At 64.1% G+C, this 21,448-nt stretch overlaps 1 protein-coding gene across 1 annotated transcript in view; it reads right to left on the reverse strand.

Annotated features, from left to right (window-relative positions):
* The window catches only part of PTPRN2 (protein tyrosine phosphatase receptor type N2), a 174,951-nt gene that overhangs the window by 37,545 nt on the left and 115,958 nt on the right, over positions 1-21,448 (reverse strand). Inside the window, exon 10 of the mRNA XM_056134846.1 lies at positions 1,513-1,716. Coding sequence (XP_055990821.1) covers positions 1,513-1,716 — 204 coding nt within the window. The remainder of the gene's footprint in view (positions 1-1,512; positions 1,717-21,448) is intronic.

The raw sequence follows: 21,448 nt of genomic DNA on the forward strand, positions 1-21,448 counted from the left end.
CGCCCGCCGGGTGACCGTCAGGGCGCGGTGGGGGCTCAGGAGGTTAAGCCCGCTGGGGGTGTCTGTGGGGACCTTCCTCCCCTTGGCTGAGGGGCCGAGGGAGCACCAGCCCATCCCGGGGAGCACGGCGGCCCTGCTGGGGACCACCTGATGCAGGACCCGGGCGGCCGCGGACCAGCCCCCGGGAGTCCCAGCCCTTCCCGGTCCCCCTTCCCCGAAGCTCCTCCCCCATTTCCAGGGCAACGCGGATCTGGGGGAACAATCCGTGAGGAGATGCAGCCCGGCCCCGCCCACCGCGGGGGCTTCCAGCTCCCTGGAAGGAGGCCCAGAAGGAATCGGGTCCACGTGCCGCAGCTGAGGCCCGGCCGGCCGGGGCCCCAGGAGCCCCCTCTGCACAGACGCTTGGCCCTGCTGGTCAGATGCTCACGGCAAAGTGCCCCTCTCCTGCCTTCCGTATTAATCTGGATTGAGGAAGGCACACACTGCATTTATTGTCTGGATTACAGATTCTTATTAAACAAACCAGAGCTCATTATAAAATCAATATCAACTTAACTGCCGTGCCCCAGGAGGAACGGAAAAAGGTCACTTCAAGAAATTCAGACAGTTTTCCTGCTGGAAGGGCGTGATTTTAATTACAGATACTATTAATTAGAGCTGTCACGGGAACTTTTTTCCCTGTTAATTATCGCAAACTCTACATATGCTTTTCCAACCTGCATTTTGGTCGGAATTCTCCATTTCCGCCCGAGAATCCCACCTCTCCACGCCATCAGCATTTTCTATCCGATTCTCAGAGTGGACCCGGGCGCCCGCCTGCCTCGGGCTCACCCGGGTCTGCCCAGGACTCTGCTGCAGGTGACATTTCCCCAGGCTTCTTCAAAGGCTCTTTCCGGGCTTTGAAGCTCAGCTCCGAGCCCGCGGGGGGCAAGGCCAGTTGCCTTTGCCTTCTCAGAGGGAGCCGGCGCTGCCCAGGCCACGGCCTCTGTGGGGTCAGCCCCAGCCGTGTCCCGGGGTCCCCCAGGCTGGGGACGCACACATTCATTCGCCCGCCGCCGGAGGGGGGGTGGGTGTGGGGGTCCGGCAGAAGTCTGGGGGAGCTTTTTAGAAAGCGCCTGTGCCCTGGTGGACGGCAGCGTCCACCTGCCCCCGACTTGCACGTGGCCCCTTCCGTGCCGACCAGAGGTCAGGGGGGAAACTCTCCCAGTGTCCACCCGCCCCGGGCAGCAACGTCCCCAGGCACCTGCCTCCCGCCCGCTGGACTGGGGCCAGGCGCTTCCTCCCGGGAGGGGGGCTTCCCGCGTGCAGGCGAGAGCGCTGGCCGCTGGCCGCAGGCGTGGTCCCCGCCCCTCGGGAAGGGGTGCCAGGCCGCGGCCCGAGTCTCTCCGGAACGGTGGCCGGAGCAAAGATAACGGATCATACATAATTCATGGCGGGCACTTTCCCTGCCGCCTTCGAGGGAGATCAATCCTGAGCAGGGAGACGCGCGCTGCCCATCAGGCCGGGTGGTACCTGGTAGGCGGCCGTGCAGTCGGGGCCGGGGGGCCGGCCCAGCTTCTCCCGGAGCCGGTGGCGGGAGCCGTGGCGCAGGCAGTAGGCGGCCCCCGAGGCCAGCAGCACGCCCACGATGGCCGCCACAGAGACCAGGGTGAGCACCGCGAACTTGGTGGAGTCCTCGGGGCGCCCGCGCTGAGGCCGCGGCTGCGGCTGGGTCCCCTGCGGAGAGAGGACGCGGGTGAGCGCGGGAGGGTCACCGGGGCCGGGCCGGCTCCAGGGGAGGGACCCCCGGCTCTCGCCTTTGCCCCTTTAAACCCGCAGATCCAGCCGGGCAGGGGCAGGACAAAGGCGGGGCGGAGGGGGCGCCCCCGCGTGTCTGTGGGCGGGGGCGGGGACCCCACACCTCACACAGCTCCAGGGCCCTCCCGGGAAGCCGCCAGGCGCCTGCTCCCTCCCCGGCTGCCGCCCTCCGGAGCATCTTCAAAGGGCACCGTGGCAGCACCCGGACACGGAGGTGGGGGGACCTCCAGCCTCCAGGGCCCCAGGACAGGGCAGGGACAGGCTCCGCCCTGCGCCCCCCGCCCGCCAGGGGTACTTGTGACCACCGAGGCCACCAAAGCAATTCTCAGCTCCCGCCGAGACCAGGCGGCTCATTAATTAGCCTCCTCTGCCTTTGGTGTGGGATTAGCTGTGTGGCCCAGTTAATGGAACCGCCTGGAGACAGAAAAGGTGACGGATTTTCTTGCCTGGATTTGCCACCGGGAGGGCCACGGGCGGGCGGAGGGGCGGGGTGGGGAGTCCCTGGTGAGGAGCCGGGATCCCGGAAGGAAAACGGTCAGAGAGGCACAGGAGCTGGGCGGGGGCGGAGGGGGCCCCACAGGGGTCAACGGACCAGCACTCCTCACCCTGCGCCCTGCCAGGCCCCCGCACCCCTCCAGGCCGGGGCACAGCGGGCACAGGGGGACAACAAAGGCAGCAGCATCACCGCGGGGCCAGTGCTGCCCACTCCCGCGGGGCTGAGAGCCCACCCACGCCCGGGAAGCGGAGCCCCGCGGTGCGCCAGGAGAGGGCAGGGGACGGCGACCCTGGCAGGGGGAGAGGCAGCAGCCCGACCTCACCAGCAGGGGCTGGGCGGTCCCGACCAAGTCCTTGGCCGTCCACCTGCCCCACAGCCAGCCCAAGCGTTCCCGGGAGAGGAGAGGAGGGGCCCTGCCAGCTTCTCACCTTGCTGCCCCCTCCCGCCATCACCCCCAGGACCTTCCTAAAGCCAGGGGAGGTGGGAGAGCCTGGTATGTGAGACCCTGGCCTGCAGCCCCACTGACCCTCTTCTCAGAGGCCCCCTCAGACCCTCCCTCAGGCCCTCCCCTCAGACCCTCCCCTCAGACCCTCCCTCAGACCCTCCCCTCAGACCTTCCCCACAGACCCTCTCCACAGACCCTCTCTCAGACTCTCCTTCAGACCCTCATTCAGACCCTCCCCTCAGACCTTCCCCACAGACCCTCTCTCAGACTCTCCCTATAGATGCTCTCTCAGATGCTCCCTCAGACCCTTCCCAGAGACCCTCCCTCAGACCCTCCCCACAGACCATCATTCAGAATCTTCCTCACAGACCCTCCCTTAGTAGAACCTCCCCGCAGACCTTCATTCAGATCCTTCTTCAGACCCTCTCCTGCAGACCCTTCCCTCAGACTCTCACAACGGATCCTCCCCTCAGACTCTCCCCGGAGACCCTCATAGAGACCCTCCTCACAGATCTTCCCCTGTAGACCCTCCCTCAGACCCTTCCCACAAAGCCTCATTCAGACTCTCCTCACAGACCTTCCCTGGACACCTACCAGCAGACCCTCCCCAGAGACCCTCATTCAGACCCTCCCTCTCCCTCGGGCCGTCCTCACAGACCTTCCCCTGGAGCCCATCCCAACAGGCCCTGACCCCCTCAGGCCCTCCCTGGAGACCCTGGCGCTCACCCTCCCAGCAGAACCTGGAGCCCCCTTTGGAAGACCCCTTCTCCGAGTGCCTGCGGGGGAAGGAGCCTACCTCAGGGAGACAGCTGGCTGCATCAGGCCTTAATCCCGCAAGGCACGAAATTTTACGAACCATGACGTTAGGGAGAGGTGACGAGCGTGTTCTCCGGGGACACTGGGTTTAAATGACTCACACTGACTTCCTCAGGGGGGTCTTCCCCAAAGACCTCCCCCTGCACCCCGGGGCTGGGAGTGGTAACACAGGGACCCCCAAGTGCGGTCTCGGGGCCCAGCCTGCAGGGCTGCCACTAATTAGAGGCATCTTGTCAATCCTGACTTGAAATGGAACGAAAATGATGTTTAAATATTTATGACTCTGACATTTACAGCAAAGCCGCTCCAAGAGCCGAACACCCCTCTGCACTGAGGCAGCTCCCCAACTCTGGAGCACGAGGGTAGGAGTGCGGCCTGGAGAGCCGGAGCCTCTGGGCCCCTCGCCGAGCCCTGCTCTGTGCCTGGGAAGCGGTTTAAGAACCGAGCAGGGGTGAGGGTCACGTGTGTGAGAGTGAACCGAAGCACCACACGTATCCGGCTCCCCCTGCCTGCAGGGCTCTGCCCCCGACCTGCCGGCTGCAGGATCCAGGCGTGCAGACACCATCCTGGTCCACTGCAGTTCCCATCTGGCGCTGCTGAAGCCAGGGCTGCCCTGCAGGCTGCCTTGGAGCCATTCAGGGAACAGTGTCCGCCAAGAGTCCTCTCCAGCGGCCCGTGGGGTTCCTTTCTCAAAACGAGAGAAAGCAAAAGGCCGTTCGGGGCCAAGACAAACTTTGTGGGAACGGTCCGACCGAGCAGAGGGCCGGCCTGGTGGCTGCAGCGACAAGCACTCAAGAGTCAGGGCCACGGCACGGGCCGCCCGTCACTCCACACCTCAGGACAGACAGACCTTCCCCGGGAAATTCAGAAACTGTTTCCAGGGACGAGTGCTTGGCTTGCACAGGCCTGTGCGTGGCTTCCTACACGCATGTCTGCGGGATATCTGGGAATCTCACGCTCCATCTACCCACTGAGACTCACTTTAATGTCGACGCGGTTGTTTCATAGCTGATCAATTAAAAGAGTTCCAGGTCATGAGAACGAGAAAAGTTAGAAATAAGTGTGTGTGTGTGTGTGGAGGGGGGTTCTTAAAATATTTTAAAAGTATTTTTTAAAGCTGTTAACTGAACTATTTTTAATTTGGAATTCGCCACAGAATTCTAATAAATGAGAGAAGTCAGGCGGAAATAATCATGTATTAATTCTCCGCATTACAAAATCTTTTCAGAAGCTATTATCAGAGCAAGAGGCATTTCGGGCTGAATTCAGGGTGGGAGACGGTCTTTGTGCAGCTGGAAGCCATTGTTCCTCTGAGCAGATGAAATTGTACTTGCAAATCTGCCATTCAAGTAGCCCAAAAAAAAAAAAAAAGAAAGAGAAGAAGGAAAAAGAAAGGGAAAAAAGAAAAAGAAAAAAGGAAAAAGAGGCATGGGCAAAAGAGGAGAATCTGCAAGAAATAATGATTCTTAAATAAAAACTTCAGTGAAAATAAGTTAAAATGGGCCACATCGAAACCGAGTGTTTCAGGCCGAAAAGTAAACAAAGAGACTGCCTGGGCAGTGCCCCCGCTGCGTCCCACCGTGGGTCCGGGGCGCCTGCTCTAGGGCGCGAGAGATTTATGAGTTCGTGTTGACGAGCTCGAGCCCCCTCGAGCCGGGCCTGGCGCACCGTGCGCGGCCGCGGGGACCAGCTGCGGGCTCGGAAGGGCCCAGGCACAACCGCGCCGGCCGCGCGCGGTCCAGGGTTTCTGCGCTCCAACCGGGCCAGTAGACGCGCCGGGTGGCCAGGGGCCGGCCGGCCTCCACGCGCGGTTGCCAGGAGCTGGTGCCCGAGAAGCGGCTCCTCCCGGCCGGAGGGTGAGCAGGCGGCCCTGGCTGGGCCGTGGGTGCGGGCGCGCGAGGCCGCCGGGAACCGGAGCGCGACGCCGTCCCCGGAACCCGTGCGCCAGGCTGCCCGGGAACCGGTAGGCAAGGCCGGCCCGGGGCGGGCGCGCGAGGCCGGCCCAGGAACCGGAGCGCGAGGCCGTTCCCGGGGCGGGCGCGCGGGGCTGCCCTGGGACCCGGTGCGCGAGGCTGTCCGGGAACCAGCGCGCGAGGCCGTCCCCAGTCCCCGGAGGGCCTGCCTGGAGAGGGGCGCGCCCGCCAAGGCGCTGCCTGGCTCAGCTCGGCGCCCCTTCCCAGGCCCCTTCCCCCAGTTACTCACAAGAGCCGGGCAGAGGTCGCGAAGATCAGAACCAGGCAGAGGACACAAAGGGTCCAGCGGCCTGGGGAGACTTTCACCGCCCCGAGCGAGCGGGGTTCCCGGCCCCCCTGCCCCGAGGGGACAATGACCAGGCCAGCCATCCCGCCACAAATCGCCTGGGCAGTGGGGCCTGGCCAGAGGCCTCCCACAGCCCCGTCCACGGACCACCCAGCCACTCACCGCCCCCTTCTGGGGGCTGGGGGCCTTGGAGGCCGCAGGTTGCTCCTGGCTCCGGAGCCGGCCACCGCTTCCTCTCCACACTGCTTAGGGAAGCCCGACCTGGCCAAGCCCCCTAGCCAGCAGTGCCCCGGGTCCCGGCGGGGAGCAGAGGACACAGGGCACTGGGGCCAGCAGAGGCAAGGCAGGAGCTCCTCTCTGCCAGACCCCTGGGTCTGGAGGGGCCTGGCCACGAAGACAGACCCCCAACATCTCCCTGGCGCCCCAGCGCGGGGCTCAGTGCGCCCAAGCACAAAGGGTGGCAGGCTCTGCACCCCATGTGCAGCAGAGGTGCCGGTCCTCGCGTGGGGTTCCCGTCGCCTCGCCAGACCCCCCGCCAACCGAGCACGCTGGGGGCTGAGCGGGGAAGCGAAGGCCCTGCCTGGCTCAGCGCTAACCGCTGCGCGCCACAAGTTTCTCTCTAGCCCATTGGGCGCCTCCCCAGGGGCGGGGGCGAGAACGCGCAGGTTCACTGGGTAGGTGGAGTGTGTGTGTCGGGGGGAGGATGCTGCCGCGTCCTGGCGTTTCCCCACCTTCGGGGGTCTCGGAGAGCCCCGCCCGCCCCCTTCCGCGCGCGCCCAGGCTACCGCGGGACATCCCGGAGGCGCAGCGGCGCGCTCCCAGCTCTAGCGGGAACGCAGAGGCGGCCCCGAAGCGGTCCCGGGGGCAGAGCGCCCCCCGCGCCCCGTCGGAGCCGGCTGCTCCCCCTCCTCCTCCCTGCGCCCCTCGCGCCCGTGGGAACCTCCGGGCGCGGCTCCGGGCAGGGCGACCGCGGGGCCAGACAGGGCGCGGGCGGAGGGCGCGGAGGAGCACGGGGTCTCCGAGGGCCCCCCGCCCCGTCTCCGCGCCCAGGAGAGGCGGCAGCCGCTTCCACCGCGAGACCGGCTCGGACTCGGACCTGCCCTCGCGGTGGCGCTGGGGACGGGCGCCAGGGTCCACTCTCGACCCCCAGGCGCCGCCTCCTCGCTCGCCCGCGCCCTCGGCGTGGAGGGTCCCCGTCCCTCCCCGCGGCGCCCCCGCTCCGCTCCCGCCACGCGCCTCTTACCTGCGGCGCGGCCCTCGCCGGGTGCCCGGGGTGGAGCGCGGGGCGTGGGCCGACCCCGAGGCTCCAGCAGCCCGGGCGGCCGCCGCCCCGCGCCACCGCCGCGGGGGTCCATCCTGCTCGGACCACAAACTTCACAGACGCCGGCGGAGACAAAGGTGCCGCGCGCCCAGGCGCCCCCGCCGCTCGGGCTCGGGGTCCCGCGGCTCCGGCGACGCGCGGCCCTCGGAGCGGGGCGCGCCCCGCCGCGCCTGGCCCCGGCCCCGGCCCCGGCGCGGGCGCGGGGCCGGGCGCGGGACGGTCCCCGCAGGGCCCTCGGCCGCGCGCGCAGCTCCATCCCGCGCGGCCGCCGCGCCCCGCCTTATATCCGGCCCGCGCGCGCCCGGCCGGCGGCGGCGCGACTCGCGGCCCGGCCACCGGTTGCTATAGCGATGCCCCCCCCCACGTGTTGCTGCCAGCAATTGGCTCAGGGGCGCGGCGCCCGGCGCACCCGCTCCCGCCCGGCAGCGGGAGTGGACACCGGCCTTGTCAGTCACGCCCGCGGCGCGGCCGGGGGCCCGGATCGCGCCCCGCGCTCCAGCCTTTTCTCCCCGCCGGGCGCCGGCGGGGAAGTTCGCGCAGCCCCGGGCCGGGCCGGCCGGGCGCGCGGCGGGAACCCGCGGCGGGGGCGGGGGCGGGGCGCCGCCGCTCCCACCTGCGCGGGACGGGCCGCCTGGGCCCCGCGGCGCGCGACCCCGCGGGAGAAGCGCCTCGGCCGCGCCGGGCGAGTGAGAACTTCGCCACGGACGACCCGGCCACCTGCGGCCGCGGCGCGGCGGCCAAGCGCGCGGAGCCGAGCCCGGCCGGGGCAGGGTCCCCGCCGCCACCCCCGCGCGGACCCCTGCCCGGGACCGCGCCCCCCGCCCTCCCCGGCCCGGGCCCCCGGAGAGGCCACAGGTGGGGGCAGCCCCGGCGCTCCGCGCCCCCGCCGGCAGCCGAGCGCGGCGCCGAAACGCAACATCTGTGCGCACAATGCGCGCCCGGGCCCACAGCTGCGGGAACAAGGGGAAGAAAGGCGGGGGCGAGCCCGTCGCGCCGCGACAGTCGCGGAGCGCTCGCCGACCCCCGCGCTGGAAGCCCCGCGCCCTCCTCCCGGCCCTCTCCCGCCGCCGCCCATTGTTCCCGGCGCTCGGGACAGCCGGAGAGGCAGCGCCCCCGCCGCGCCCCGCGCCCCGCCCCCACCCGCGGCCCCCGCGGGCCCGGGGCGACCCCCGTGCGCGCTCCCGCCGCCCCGCCCGCCCCCGCCCGCCAGCCCAGGGGCCCCGCGCCTCGGGCCGCCGCCCGCAGAGCCGCGCCCCGGCTCCACGCCCAGCGCGGAGGGGTAAGTCGCCGCAGGCCGCGGACCCGGGCCTCCCCGCACGCAGCCCGGCTCCCCGCTCGGGCCCCGCGGCGGGGCTCCTCCGACCGGGTCTCCGCGCCGCCCGCCGCACCCGCGGGCCGGGGGGGCGCCCCCGAGCGGGCCCCGCGCGGGGCTCGGGGCGGGGGAGGCCGGGAGCGGGCGGCGCAGGGGGGCGCGGGAGGGGGCGGGGCGGGCCGTGCGCGCTCGCCTGCCTGGGAACCCGCTTCTCCATGGCAACGGACCGAGCGCAGAGCGCGAGCGCGCGCGGGGCCGGGGGCGAGGGGGCGGCCGCGGCCAAGGCAGGTCCGTTCCTCGCGGGCGGGCGGGCGGCGGGGGGCTCCGCGGGAGCGTCCGGGCCGCGGCGGGGGCTTGGGCCGGGAGCGCCGCGCGGGTCCCGCGTCCCCGCGGCTCCCCCGGAGGCGGGGCGCGGGGGAGCGCACGGCGGGCGCGCGGCGGGGGGCGCGCGGGCCAGCGCCGCCGCCCCCGCGCCGTCCCTCGCGGGGCTTTGGCGGGCGCCGCCGGCAGCGCGGGGCGGCTCGGACCCACGCAGCCTCGGGCCGAGAACGCGCCCGCGGACGGGCCCGCAGCGCGCCGGGCGGCTCCTGCCCACCCGCGCCCCTGGCGCGCGGCTCCCTCTGCGCGCGCGGCGGCGGCGGCGCGGGAGCCTCGCGGTGTCCGGCCCGGCTGGCGCGCGCCGCCGCCGCCCTGGCCGCTCTCGGGGGAGGTCCCGAGGCTGTCCCCGCGGGTCACTTGCCCGATTCGGGGCCCGGGCGCGCGCCCCCGTCCCGCAGCTCAGAAGCGGGACCACGGGCCACCCAGCCCCGCGCCCGCGCCCGCGTCCGGGGCGCGAGAAACGGAGCTGCCTCCGAACCCGCGCTCCGATGATGATGATTCTGAGCAGGAATGAGTCTGGGGGCGTTCCTGGGTGATGAGTTCCCATCCATGATTTTCACGGCGGTTTCGGAGGAAACTTCCAAACACGAAGCCAATGATTTTGAGAAACACGCTGACCGGAACGATTTTATCTGTGACGGACGAGTGCGTTCCCTATTAGCTGGGACTGTTCGGTGGGCGAGTGAAAATGCAGCAAAATGCCCCAGTCCCGCTCAGTGTCCCAACACCGTGAAGGGTCCCTAACGATTTGTTGATACTGCTAATACCTCCTCTGGCTGCTCCCATCCGCGCTCTGTAAAGCCTAATGTTCTGTGGTGAGAATCTCATTTTCGATTCAGGGAGCTCCGAACTCTTAGAGATCACATACCCAAATGATTGGAATAAATTTCCAATGTGCTGTATTATCAAAGAAAGTGTTTTAAAAACAAAACAGAGGAAGATGGTTCTGGGAAAAACAATTATTATGGAGCAAAACACCAAGTCCAGGAATTTTAAATGAGATAAGGTAAAAATGATAAAACACTTTCTGAGATGCTTGTCTTCAGAAAGTCGAAGTGATTTTTTTTTTTCAGTTGAAATGAAAAAAGGCATGATAAAGGAGCACACTGTTCAATGTACTCTGGATGTGCGAGTCCCTCTCTAAGACTGCCCTGACGTTAGGGGACAGAAGCACAGGGATGGGCCAGTGATTCTGCTGGCCAGGGGCCCTGCTCCGTGGGGCAGTGTCAGCGGCCAGCGGCTGGGTGGGTGATGCCTCGCTCCAGGGCCATAAATCCATGTGGGAAGCTCCTGGGGTTTACTGCCCTCACTTAAGCGGGAAGGGACTGGGAGATTGCTGGGTCCACTGTAAATTCTTGAGATGAAACGCAAGTCACTTATGAGAACACAAGAATTGCCAACCTAATCGGGCTCCTGTTGGCGCTGTGCCAGCAGTGCTCAGGTTCACTGGAGATTCTGCAGCCCCCAAACAGGAGCATTAGGACGAGACAGAGTTGAGCTCCTGCCCCCCACCAGTGTCTTACGGTCACACACACACACACACACACACACACACACAGATTTTTTAAAACATTTTTTCAAAAAGGCATTTCAGGAGAAACATGTGCTTCGACTTTCTTTTTTAAACTTTGAAATTGCAATTATGGTAAGACAGGGAAAAAAACTGGGTCTTAGTTTTTCACTGAGGAACATCTGAAAACCAGGGTCTGGGCTAGCCCCAGTGCTGGGCTCCCCAGCTAGACCCCCGAGAGGACCCCAAAGGATCACTCTCCGGGACGCTGGGCAGAGACCAGGTTTGACTGCTTACAAAACCATGCCAGGAACATATAGACTACTTGGTGTTTAGCTTCGATATGTTGCTAAGTGTTTTGATATATATTAGGCAGATATTATTGCTAATGGCTAGATTTTATTCTTCTTTACCAAACTGAGCAGAAATTCCCTAAAGTGAATGTTTCATAAGAAAGACCCCTTACCTCTCGTGTGGGCAAGATTTTTTTTTAATGGCACACGGTGCAGCTGTCCTAAGCTTAAGGGACGAGGAGAGCTGGGAGGGGCTTGGGCACTTCAGGCCCCGCTGAGCTCACTCCTAGCCTCCCCCCCCCCCAGCCCTGCCAGGAGACTGCACCTCCTGCCACTTCTCTGGGCCGGTGTGGACCGAGCGGGAATGGAGGTCTGTGTGTTTCACACTGTGCGACCCACGCAGCCTCGCGGGCAGAGCCGTGTCTGCGCTCCTGGGACAGAGGCAACCACGGCCCCTCAGGCCTGGCTGCTGGGGAGGGCATGGGCTGACGGGCCTCCGGGCCGCACCTCTGCTAACGGGGACGCGTTCTGAACCAGCTCACTCTGAACCAGCTCACGCTTTCTCCCTCACACGGCTGCGGGCGGTTCAGTCTTTGCTTGTCACTCCCTGAAACGCCCGGTGGGTGATGGCACTTGAGAACTCAAATTCCCTGCCAGCTACGGAACAGTGAACTGGGCGCGGAGAGAGTCCACGCTCTGCAGAGCTGTGCCTCGGCGCCTGACCTTGCCCGTGACCGTGGCCAGGGAGTGCGGCCGGAGCAGATGGCTGCTGGCACGACCCCCTGTCCACGCCGGTAGCCCTGGAGCACGCCCCACGAGCCCCCCTTCCCCGCAGGACGCCCTATGCTCACGGCGGCCTCGCTCCCTGTCTCCCACCCACCCACCCCCGAAACCAACTCCCAGGTTTCCTCATCGCTCCACACCCCAGATCCCGCCCAGACGCCGTTTCTCACCCTGATCCGCCCTCACTCCATTGTCCGGGTCTCCAAACGGCCTTGAGTATTTAAAAAATGAAGTGCGGAGCACGCCGCACGGGTCACTTCTCGAGAGGGGCCCTGGCTCTCAGCGTGCTCAGAATCAAAGCAGCGGCTTCCTCCCGGCCTCCGTCTCCATGGCAACGCCGCCTGCTCCAAGGGTCTGTCTTTGGGTGAGGCTCGAGCTCCGGCCCCTGGGGCCTCCCATTCCGATACCCGTTTGCTCCCATGGTCCCCAAAGTGGAGATGAGCGCAGGAGGCCCTGGGGGACCTGGGGGGGCAGCGCTGAACGTGACTGGGGGTCACCCCCCCCCCCCGTCTGCTTCCAGGAGGCAGATCTCCGGGGCCCTTGGGGCTCTGCTCTCCTGAGACCACCAGGTCAACTTGGGGCCGCCTGGCATGGCCCGTGCTCTGTCCCACCTGGGTAGGGGTGCCGCCCCTGCAAGCACCCCGACGCTCAGTGCCCTCACATCAGTGCCGCAGCCCCGGTTGACCCCCACGGCAGAGCTTTGCAGCACGCCTCACACGGGCGGGCACCTTACCCTGCCCCCAGAGCACAGTGGGCAGAGGAGAGCACCCAGCCCTCTGCCCCCGAGTCCGGCAGGGGCGCCCGGGTTTCATTCAGCTCTGACGGCAGCCAGGAGCACCGGCAGGGAGTGGGGTTGACTCTGTGTGTGATTGACTCTGTCCTCGCAGGTCTCCATCCTTCATGCACACGCACGCAACTCACAATACATGCACATCGCACATGCACAAACCACACAACGCACAGACTTCACTCACATCTCACACATCACACAGCGCACACACCTCACACAACATACACACCTCAAACACATCCACACACACACCACAGCGCACACACCCCACATGCATACACACACCTCACAATGCACATGCCTCACACACACGAACACACTGCACACACCACACACACCACACACACGTGTACACACCGCACTCACATGCGTGCCCCATTTAATCCGTGTGAACACACCATCATGGAACACACCTCGTATGCATGTATGGCACACCACAGACACACACCTCACACACGTGTACACAGATGCTCACTCTCCTGCGTGCACACAAACCACGTGGACGTCCGTGCCGCTTCATGCACATACTATCTCGATACATACGACAGCCCACACACATCCACACACCAGCTTACACACAAAATCTCGCATCATGTCCGTCACTGCACACACACACCTCGTTGTCACACAGTCCCTATCCGCACGTGTGTGGTTTGGATGTCAGGGAAATGCTCTTTTGTTTCCTGGGCCCCACCTGGCAGTCCCCTGGGCTCCCTCCGGGCTCTGTGCTCAGGGATCACTCCTGTTTGGGCCCCAGGAGGCCATGTGGGGCGCCACAGATCAAACCAGGCCGGCCACACGCAACAAGTGCCTTGCTCGCTGCACTGGCTCTCTGGCCCAGGAGAAGTGCGTCTACGGGACGTGGCTTGGACACCTGTGCACGTCCCTGCCGGCCTCTCACAGCTCTCCCGGGAGCCGTCTGTGCGGCGAACTCTCAGTTTCCAGACGAGACACCGACGTCCTGAGGGACGAGTGAGTACTCCGAGAGGGTCAGTGCTGACACCTCAGTGAACACACACGTGCACAAATGTCTGCGTGACACACAAGCTCATGTGCACACCACAGCCACTGCACACACATCCATGTGCACACCCACACAAACGTGCACGTTCACGAACGTACGTTCACTCGTCCGTGTGCACGCACACCCACATGGACATGCATCCACACGCACACCCAGGGGCCACATCCACATACTTCCGTGTGCACACGCATCCACATGTACACGGGCACACGTCCACATGCACATGCATCCACACGCACACCCAGGGGCCACATCCACATACTTCCGTGTGCACACGCATCCACATGTACACGGGCACACGTCCACATGCACTTACACACATGTCCACAACGCACATCCACATGCCCACACACGGGCACACGATCTAGTGTGCGCAGTATCCGCATACATCCACGTGCACACACAGTCCATGCGCGCACCCATCCACGGGAACCCACAACCACGTGCACGCACACCCATCCACATGGATGCGGCCCGCGCCCACTTCCGTTCATGTGCGTGCACACCCACACGCACACACAGCCTTGTGTGTCAACCCGTGTGTCCGTGCACACATGTGGTCGTGCACACACAGGGAGCACGTGGGCTCTGGCGTCAGAGAGCAGGTGCTGGGACTTCTCCTGGGGCCGACAGTGGTTCTGACGGGGTCAGAAGCCCCTGGACGTGGCCGGGAGCCCCCGCGTGCTCTGCTCCTCCCCACACACGCCACCCAGACGAGGCCCTGCCGTGAGTCCCGCCAGGCGCCTCCCGGACAGCCCAGGGCCAGGCCCCGGCATGGTGGACCCTGCGGGCTGCACCCACGGCAGCCACCAGGGAACTGGGCGGCCGCCAGCAGGCCCCCAACACTGACCACATCCTGCCAGAAGTGCTGGTGCTGCTTTCCCAGCGGGTGCCATACCCCACCCCAGCACACACGGCTCTGCACTCCATCTCTGCACGCCCCACCCCGACACAACCCTGCACACCCCACCCAAATACACAGACCCCTGCATTCCATCCCTGCACGCCCCACACCTACACACACTCCCGCACTCCATCCCTGCATGCCCCAGCCCTACATACACCCCTGAACTCCATCTCTGCACGCCCACCCCAGCACACACACCCCTGCACTCCATCCTTGCACGCACAACCCCTACACAACCCTGCACTCCATCCCTGTGCAGTTCGTCCGAATACACCCCTGCACTCCGTCCCTGCACACCACACCCCTACACACACCCCTGCCCTCCACGCCTACACACCACACCCTACACAGACCCCTGTATTCCGTACCTGCACGCCCCACCCCTATAACACCCTGCCCTTCATTCCCGCACAACCTATCCTACACACACTCCCTCCACCCCTGCACACACCCCTCCATGCTCCCTCTGCCCTCACACCTCTTGGCCCCTTCACCTGCTGGCACGCTAAGGCCGTAATGCTTTTCCTTCCATCGCAGACGGAATACGGGTTGTATTCACATCACTTTCAGACCTCACGATCTCCCTGAGCGTGAAATCAGAGGCAGAAACCTTCTCCAGTGACCCTGCCGGCCCTGCGCCACACCGGCTGTCCTTCCCGGCGGAGGGCCCGTGTCTGTGCGCAGACGTGAGTGGACGAGAGCAGGGAGGGCCGCCCCTCCAGCTCGGCCCGCGTCTGCGTGTCACCCCAGGGCTGGGGCGCAGGGTCCCTGTGTCTCAGGCGCAGAGGCCAAGCCAGCCCTCTGTCCGAGGGCCACCTCGAGGGGCCGGACGAAGCTGCACAATGGTATCCCCAAGAAAAAAAGGAGCAGATTTTGCGGAGGCCTCTGGTCACTGTTCCCTTGCCGGGGGGAAGAAATCTTGTTCAGTCCTCCGTAGCGTGTTCCTCAGAGCAGAGACACAGAGACAGGAAATGGGGGGGGGGGTGACAGGGAGATACGACAGGGAGACACAGAGTGTGACAGGAAGACAGAATGTGACAGGAAGGTGTGACAGGAAGACAGAGAATGTGACACGGAGAACAGGGAGATGTGACGGGAAAACACGGGGAGTGCAACAGGAAGAACAGGAAAAGACAGGAAGGGTGACAGGAAGAACAGGGAGAAGTAAGTGACGGAGAGACCCAGGGAGAGGAAGCGGAAATCATAGGGGGAGGGGACAGGCCAACCAGGGAGGGGACAGGAAGACTCTGGGAGAGGGATGAGGCCCATAGGAGAGCGACGGGCGGGACGCAGAAGTGCTCAGGGGAGCGGACCCAGGGCCGGTGCGTGCGGGGACGGAGCCACGAGCGAGCGGCGCTGCTCAAGGCGGCTGAGCCAGCCTGAAATGCCCCGGAAACACCCGACAAGCCGGAGGAGCGTTCGCCGAGGCTCCCCGGCTCGGGGGGCCGCCACCCGGGTCGAGCCCAAGTCTCCACGCGTGTGGACCCATCCCACAGCAACGCGGCCTCACCGGCCGGCTTCCCTCTCGTGCGTCATGCTTTTTCTTCTCCAGCTAACGCAGACCCAAAGCATGGAGCCCACCGCGAGTGAGGCCAAGTCAGTGTCTGCCTTTCTACGGTGTCGATATTTAAAAGTACAGTCACGTGTGTTTTGCAATAAAACTTAAAGTACCAATGATATTCTCCCCCGTCTCTCTCTCTCTCTTTCCCTCTCTCCTTTTCTCCCTCTCCCTCTCTCCTCTCTCTCTCTCTCTCTCTCTCTCTCCCCCTCTCCTGGTGGGGCTCAGGGGGACCCTAGGCAGGTGGGCCGAGTGCAAGGGAACCAGCGGCCTTACCCTGAGCTGTCCCTCCGGCCCTAACACAACCACCTCCTGTCTCCTCACAGAATCCCGTCTCCCCCCATGAGCGGGACAAAGCCCTGCCCCCACTTCAGAGCCACCCGCAGCCGGGGTGGCGGGCGAAGGGATATGCCTGGCCCCTGCCTGCCCCACAGGGCCACATGCTCAGGGCAGCCAGGCAGAAGGAACTGTGGACGGAACCACAGTCATCACAGCTCCAACGCCGGCCACACTTTCCGGACGGGGCCCCAAGCTCAGGCCCTCACAGAAGGGCGACAGCTGGGCCGGGCGCCCCGAGCACTGGTGCCTTCTCAGCTGCAGGGAGAGTCCAGACAGCGGGACCCCCACAGGCAGCCCCTCCGGGCAAGAGCGGGGACGGATGCACGTCCCTGGGGTGCCAGGGAAATGTGGAGTCGAGCCCAGAGCCCCCGCCCCGGGCCCGTCAGGAGGAGACAAGGGTGGCAGACAGGAAGGGGCTAAGCTGCTGCCCTGACCCTGACCTGGTTCTAAGGATGGACACAGCAACGGAGACCAGCTGTGCCCCTGGCGGCCAGCTGCCCTCCCCCAGGCCACCCCTTCCCCACCCTCCCCCCTCCTCACTTGCCTCTTGGGGCGCCCGACTCTTCTCCCAGGAGAGGACACGCTCAGGAGGGCCTGGCGGCCCCGGGGCGGGGTGAGGGGCCGCCTCCCCTCGGGGCTCTCAGAGGCCTCGGGTCTGCCCGGGACCACCTGCAGCCCCCAGTCTCCAGCCTAGTCCAGCCAGCCTTTGAGTCCCGTCACCCTCTGAGCCACACCCTGTGCATGCAGGAACACACACAGGCACACACACACTGGTACACACAGACACGCTGACACACACACACACGCACACACACGCACAGGCACACCCCCGCGCCCTCCCTGCAGAATTTGGTGGCAGGAGGTGAGCCCAGGACGAGCTCACAGCCGCCCTACTCGGGCTCCCTCGGTGTCTGTCCCCAGACGCCCGACGGGACAGAGGGGCCAAGGCTCCGCACTGTCCCAGCCCCCAACGCGGGCACCCCCAACTCTCGGTCTCGCCTTCTGGGAAACAGGAGCAGAGGAGCTGAGAGTAGCCGGAGCCGCTCCAAGGGCAGAACCGCAGGCGCATGTCCAGCGCCCTCAGCCGAAGCCCCTCACAGCAGGGGGCTGTCAGCACCACGGGGCCTTCTCCATCACAGCCCTGTCACCACACAGTCCCCGTCCCCAGTCAATAGTCCCTGTCACCACCACACAGTCCCCATCATGGTCACACGTCCCTGTCACCAGTCACCAGTTCCTGTCACCATCACAGTCTCGTCACCATCATAGTCCCTGTCACCACCACAGTTCCTATCACCAACCCTCAGTCCTTGTCGCCGTCACACAGTCCCTGTCACCAGTCAATAGTCCCCGTCCCCATCACAGTCCCCGTCACCGTCACCGCCCCATCTGGGGCCGCTCAGAGAGCACCTCGTGGCACTGTGGGGCGTCAGCATCGTGCCTGGGGCAGGGCTGGCCGGGCCCCGTGCCACCCCGACGGACCACCCTGCCTGCGGCTGAATGCTCTCTTGTGCCACCCTGCGCGTGTCCCCCGTGCCAGCCAGGGCACGTGCCGTGATTTATCAGCCCCCCTGACAGCCGGGCTCCCAGGCGGCTGATTTCACAGTTGGCTGCTAACAGGGGGCGCGGCGCTGAAGGAGGCCCCGGGGGCAAACGTGCTTGCGGACCCCGACCCTCGGTCTCCGGGTGTGGAGACGGCCGGAAGTGCTGGGCAGCACCTGGCATGGGGAAACTCCTGCACTGTGGTCAGGGCAAAAAAAATATTCTTAAAACCTCTGAGCCTGGTTCTGCCTAAGCTGCCCCAGGGGGCAGAGGAGCAGCAGCAGGTCTGGGCCACACAGGAGCCCGTCTGCTGCCCGGAGCAGGCCAGGGCACGGCGCTCCGAGGTGAGTGCACCCCACCCTGCACCCTTACGACCCCTCCGACCTTTGGGTGCACACGGGGTCACGCGCCACTTCCTGGGGCTCCAGCTCAGCTTAGGAAAGGGCTTTGCTGGTGGGCAAAAGATCACAGAGGTGACGGGGTGACACGGGTCCCAGGGGTCACTGGGATCACAGGAGTCCCAGGCTTCACAGGGGTCAATGGGGCCACAGGGGTCACAGGGATCCCAGAGGTCACAGGGGTCACCGGGGTCACAAGGATCCCAGGGGTCCCAGGGGTCACTGGGGTCACAGGGATCCCGGGGTGATGGGGACCCCAGGGTCCCAGGGGTGATGGGGAGTGGGTAAGAGGGAGCGTGGCCTATGCCGGGTCCCTGAAGCACCCGGGTCCAACGGTGGCTGGACTCAGAGCGCCATGAGGCGAGGGAACGAGCTCACAGGCACAGCCTGGCTGTCGGAGGAAGGAACCTGATGAGCGGAGGGAACCCAGAACCTCAGCACCACCCACCGCACAGCCCGCACCCGTCCAAGCTCTGAGCAGGAGCATCACCGCCATCCACTGGCCAGCCCGTCTGTCCACCACCACCAACGTCCCTGTCCGTCCATCCACACCACCCAGCTGCCCACCCCGCACCCACCGTCACCACCCACTCATCACTGCCCGCTCGCCTTTCACTCACGCACCACCACCCGTCTGTGCACCACCCGCCCATCCACGACCAATCCACCCACCCTCTCATCTGCGCACCGCCCATTCTGATGTCCACTCCCCTGCCCGCCCAACTGCCCACCACTCTCACTGTCCACTCACCTACCCACCTAGTCAATCCAAGCAAACATCTACGGAGAAACCACGTTCTACAGAAACAAGAGTGTCAATACAAATTTAAAAAATAAGACCCAAATAATATCTGTCACTGTCACTGTCTTCCCATTGTTCATCGATTTGCTTAAGTGGGCTCAGGAACACTGTGAGACGTTTACTGTGCTTGGCATATCGTCACGGGTAGCTTGCCAGGCTTTCCCATGCGAGCAAGATGCTCTCGGTAGCTTGCCGGGCTCTCCGAGAGGGGCGGAGAAATCGAACTCGGGTTGGCCATGTTGGCCGCGTGCAAGGCAAACGCCCTACCGCTGTGCTATCGCTCCAGCCCAAATAATATCTGAATACATGAAATATAGAAGTCCGTCAAAACAAAATAAACAGCAGAATAAATTCCAGAAGTCCGAATCAATGTTCAGGAAATCACACCAGAATACTGGATGCTCCAGCCTCAGATTCAAGCCCAGGCAAGGTGCTACCCAGTCCCTGACAAGGGGCTCCGTGCCCACACTCTAACTCCCGGTGGCCACGAGCCAAGCTCCTCTCCCACAGAACAGTCAGGCTGCGCCACTCCAGCAGAAAGTCCCGGGGACCCCGGTGGCTCGGGGTGTTAGCTCTGGAAGCCGCATCTGAGCTCCGCCCAGCGAAGGCTGCAGGCAGCGGGGACTGCGAAGTTTCCAGCATCTTCAGTCACGGACGAGCGCTGACTAACCTTGACACCTTGCTCCCCTCAAGAGGTGGTGGCCCCACGTCCTGAGATTTGGGTTTGGAGCGTATCAGGAGCCCTCGGTTGCCTCGGTCCTCGGAGGGTCAGGGGCGCTGACACAAGCTTCTTCCCGGGGCCAGGGACGGGACAAGGCATGAACCCCAACACTTCTCCATCCCCTTCGCACTCAGGTGGTCGGACTGGAACTGAACACCGGTATGGGAGGGCCGGGAAGATCTGGGGTCTTTCACACCTGCCGGGAGCTGGGGTTGGGGCTCTGGGGGTACGGTCTGCAGGGGTCCCAGCACACAAGCAGCGGGGAGCAGGGTCCCAGGACACAGCCAACCCTACTTTCAGTGCAAGGCAGCTGGCCGGGGGCAAGAGAGGGCATCAGCTGCCCAGTGTGGGGACCCCCTTTGGAATGCAGGTCTACACCAGCTCATGGGTGCCCACGGGCTAAGGGAGTCTGTGTCCAGGCCTCTCTTCTCTGGCTACATGACCCATACCCAGGACTCTGGGAAGGAGTATGTCCCCACCCAGAGGACTCCCAGGTGGGAACACACTGCTCCTTTCAGCCCCAGCCTCCAGCTGGAAGGTCAGTGAGCGGCAGGTCCATGGAGCTGAGCCACCAGGGAGCGGCCTATGCTCAGGCAGCAACAACTGGAACCGCTTCCAGGCACCTCAAAGCAGAGTCCGTGGCTCACCCAGCTCACCTTATTCCCCACCCTCCTGAAAACACGCTTCTGGTCACTGGAGTCATCTTATTCAGATTCTTGGCTTGGAGATAGGTGTGTCTCCCAGTAAATGGATTATCAAGATGCCAAGTCCAGTCTACTCCCACTGGGAGTCTGTGTGTGTGGGCAACACTCCTCCGGGTCTTGGGGCCCTGGGACAGAGGAATGATGGCAAGTGGTGAACCACTGTGCCTCAGATCAGGCCGCTCCCCACCCCCACGACACCGTCTGGACCCCTGCAGCCAAGGGAGCCAATTTCTAGGTGTGGGAAGCAGAGACGGTGCCAATGTAAAGAGCTTAATATTGTCTGTGGCTGAGATACACACATTATTCAAGTGTATCCACAGTTCAGGTCCTTGGCTCAGGTATATCCATGACCCAGATTTATCTGTAACTCAGGTGGGCATATAGGGGCTCAATCCATAGCCCAGGTGTACCCGTGTCCCAGAACCCTATCTTTAGTTCAGGCATCTCAATCATGACTCAGGCATATACGTAGCTTAGGTGTATCTGTGGTCCAGACATATGAGTGAGTCAGACACATTCGTAACTCAGGCAGATCTGCGACTCAAGCTTATCTGCGATTCAGGCATATTTGTGGCTCGGATGTATCTGCAACTCAGGCAGGCGTATCAGTGGTTTAGGTATATGTGGCTCAATCTGTGGCTCGGGCATATCTGTGGCTCAGGTGTATCCGTGACATATGTGTGGCTCCATGGCTCAGGTGTACTTGTGGCTCAAACATATCCATTGGGCAACCATGGCTCAGGCATATCCGTGGTTCAATATGCGGCTCAATCTATGGCTCAGGTGTATTCGTGGCTCAATCTGTGGTTCAGGCATACTTACACATATCCATGGCTCAGTTGTTTCTGTGGCCCAGGTGTGTCTGTGGCTCAATCTGTGGTCCATCCGTATATGTGGCTGAGGCGTATCTGTGGCTCAATCCATGGCTCAGGTGTATCTGTGGCTCAGGCATATCCGTGGCTCAATCCGTAGCTCAACCCATGGCATATCCATGGCTTAGGTGTGTCCATGGCTCAGGTGTACCCTCAATTCATGGGCCAAGCATAGGCATAATTTAGGTGTGTTTGTGGCTCAGGCATATCCATTGCTCTTGGGTGTACCTGGGGGTCAGACGTATCTGTGGCTCAGGCATATCCGCGGCTCAGTTGTGGCTCGGGCATATCCATAGCTCAGGTGTATCCGTGCGTCAGACGTATCTGTGGCTCAGTCTGTGGCTTAACCCATGGCTCAGGCGTATCCATGACTTAGGTGTA

Source organism: Sorex fumeus, unplaced genomic scaffold (assembly GCF_029834395.1).
Source record: "Sorex fumeus unplaced genomic scaffold, SorFum_2.1 ptg000107l, whole genome shotgun sequence".
Lineage (NCBI taxonomy): Eukaryota > Metazoa > Chordata > Mammalia > Eulipotyphla > Soricidae > Sorex > Sorex fumeus.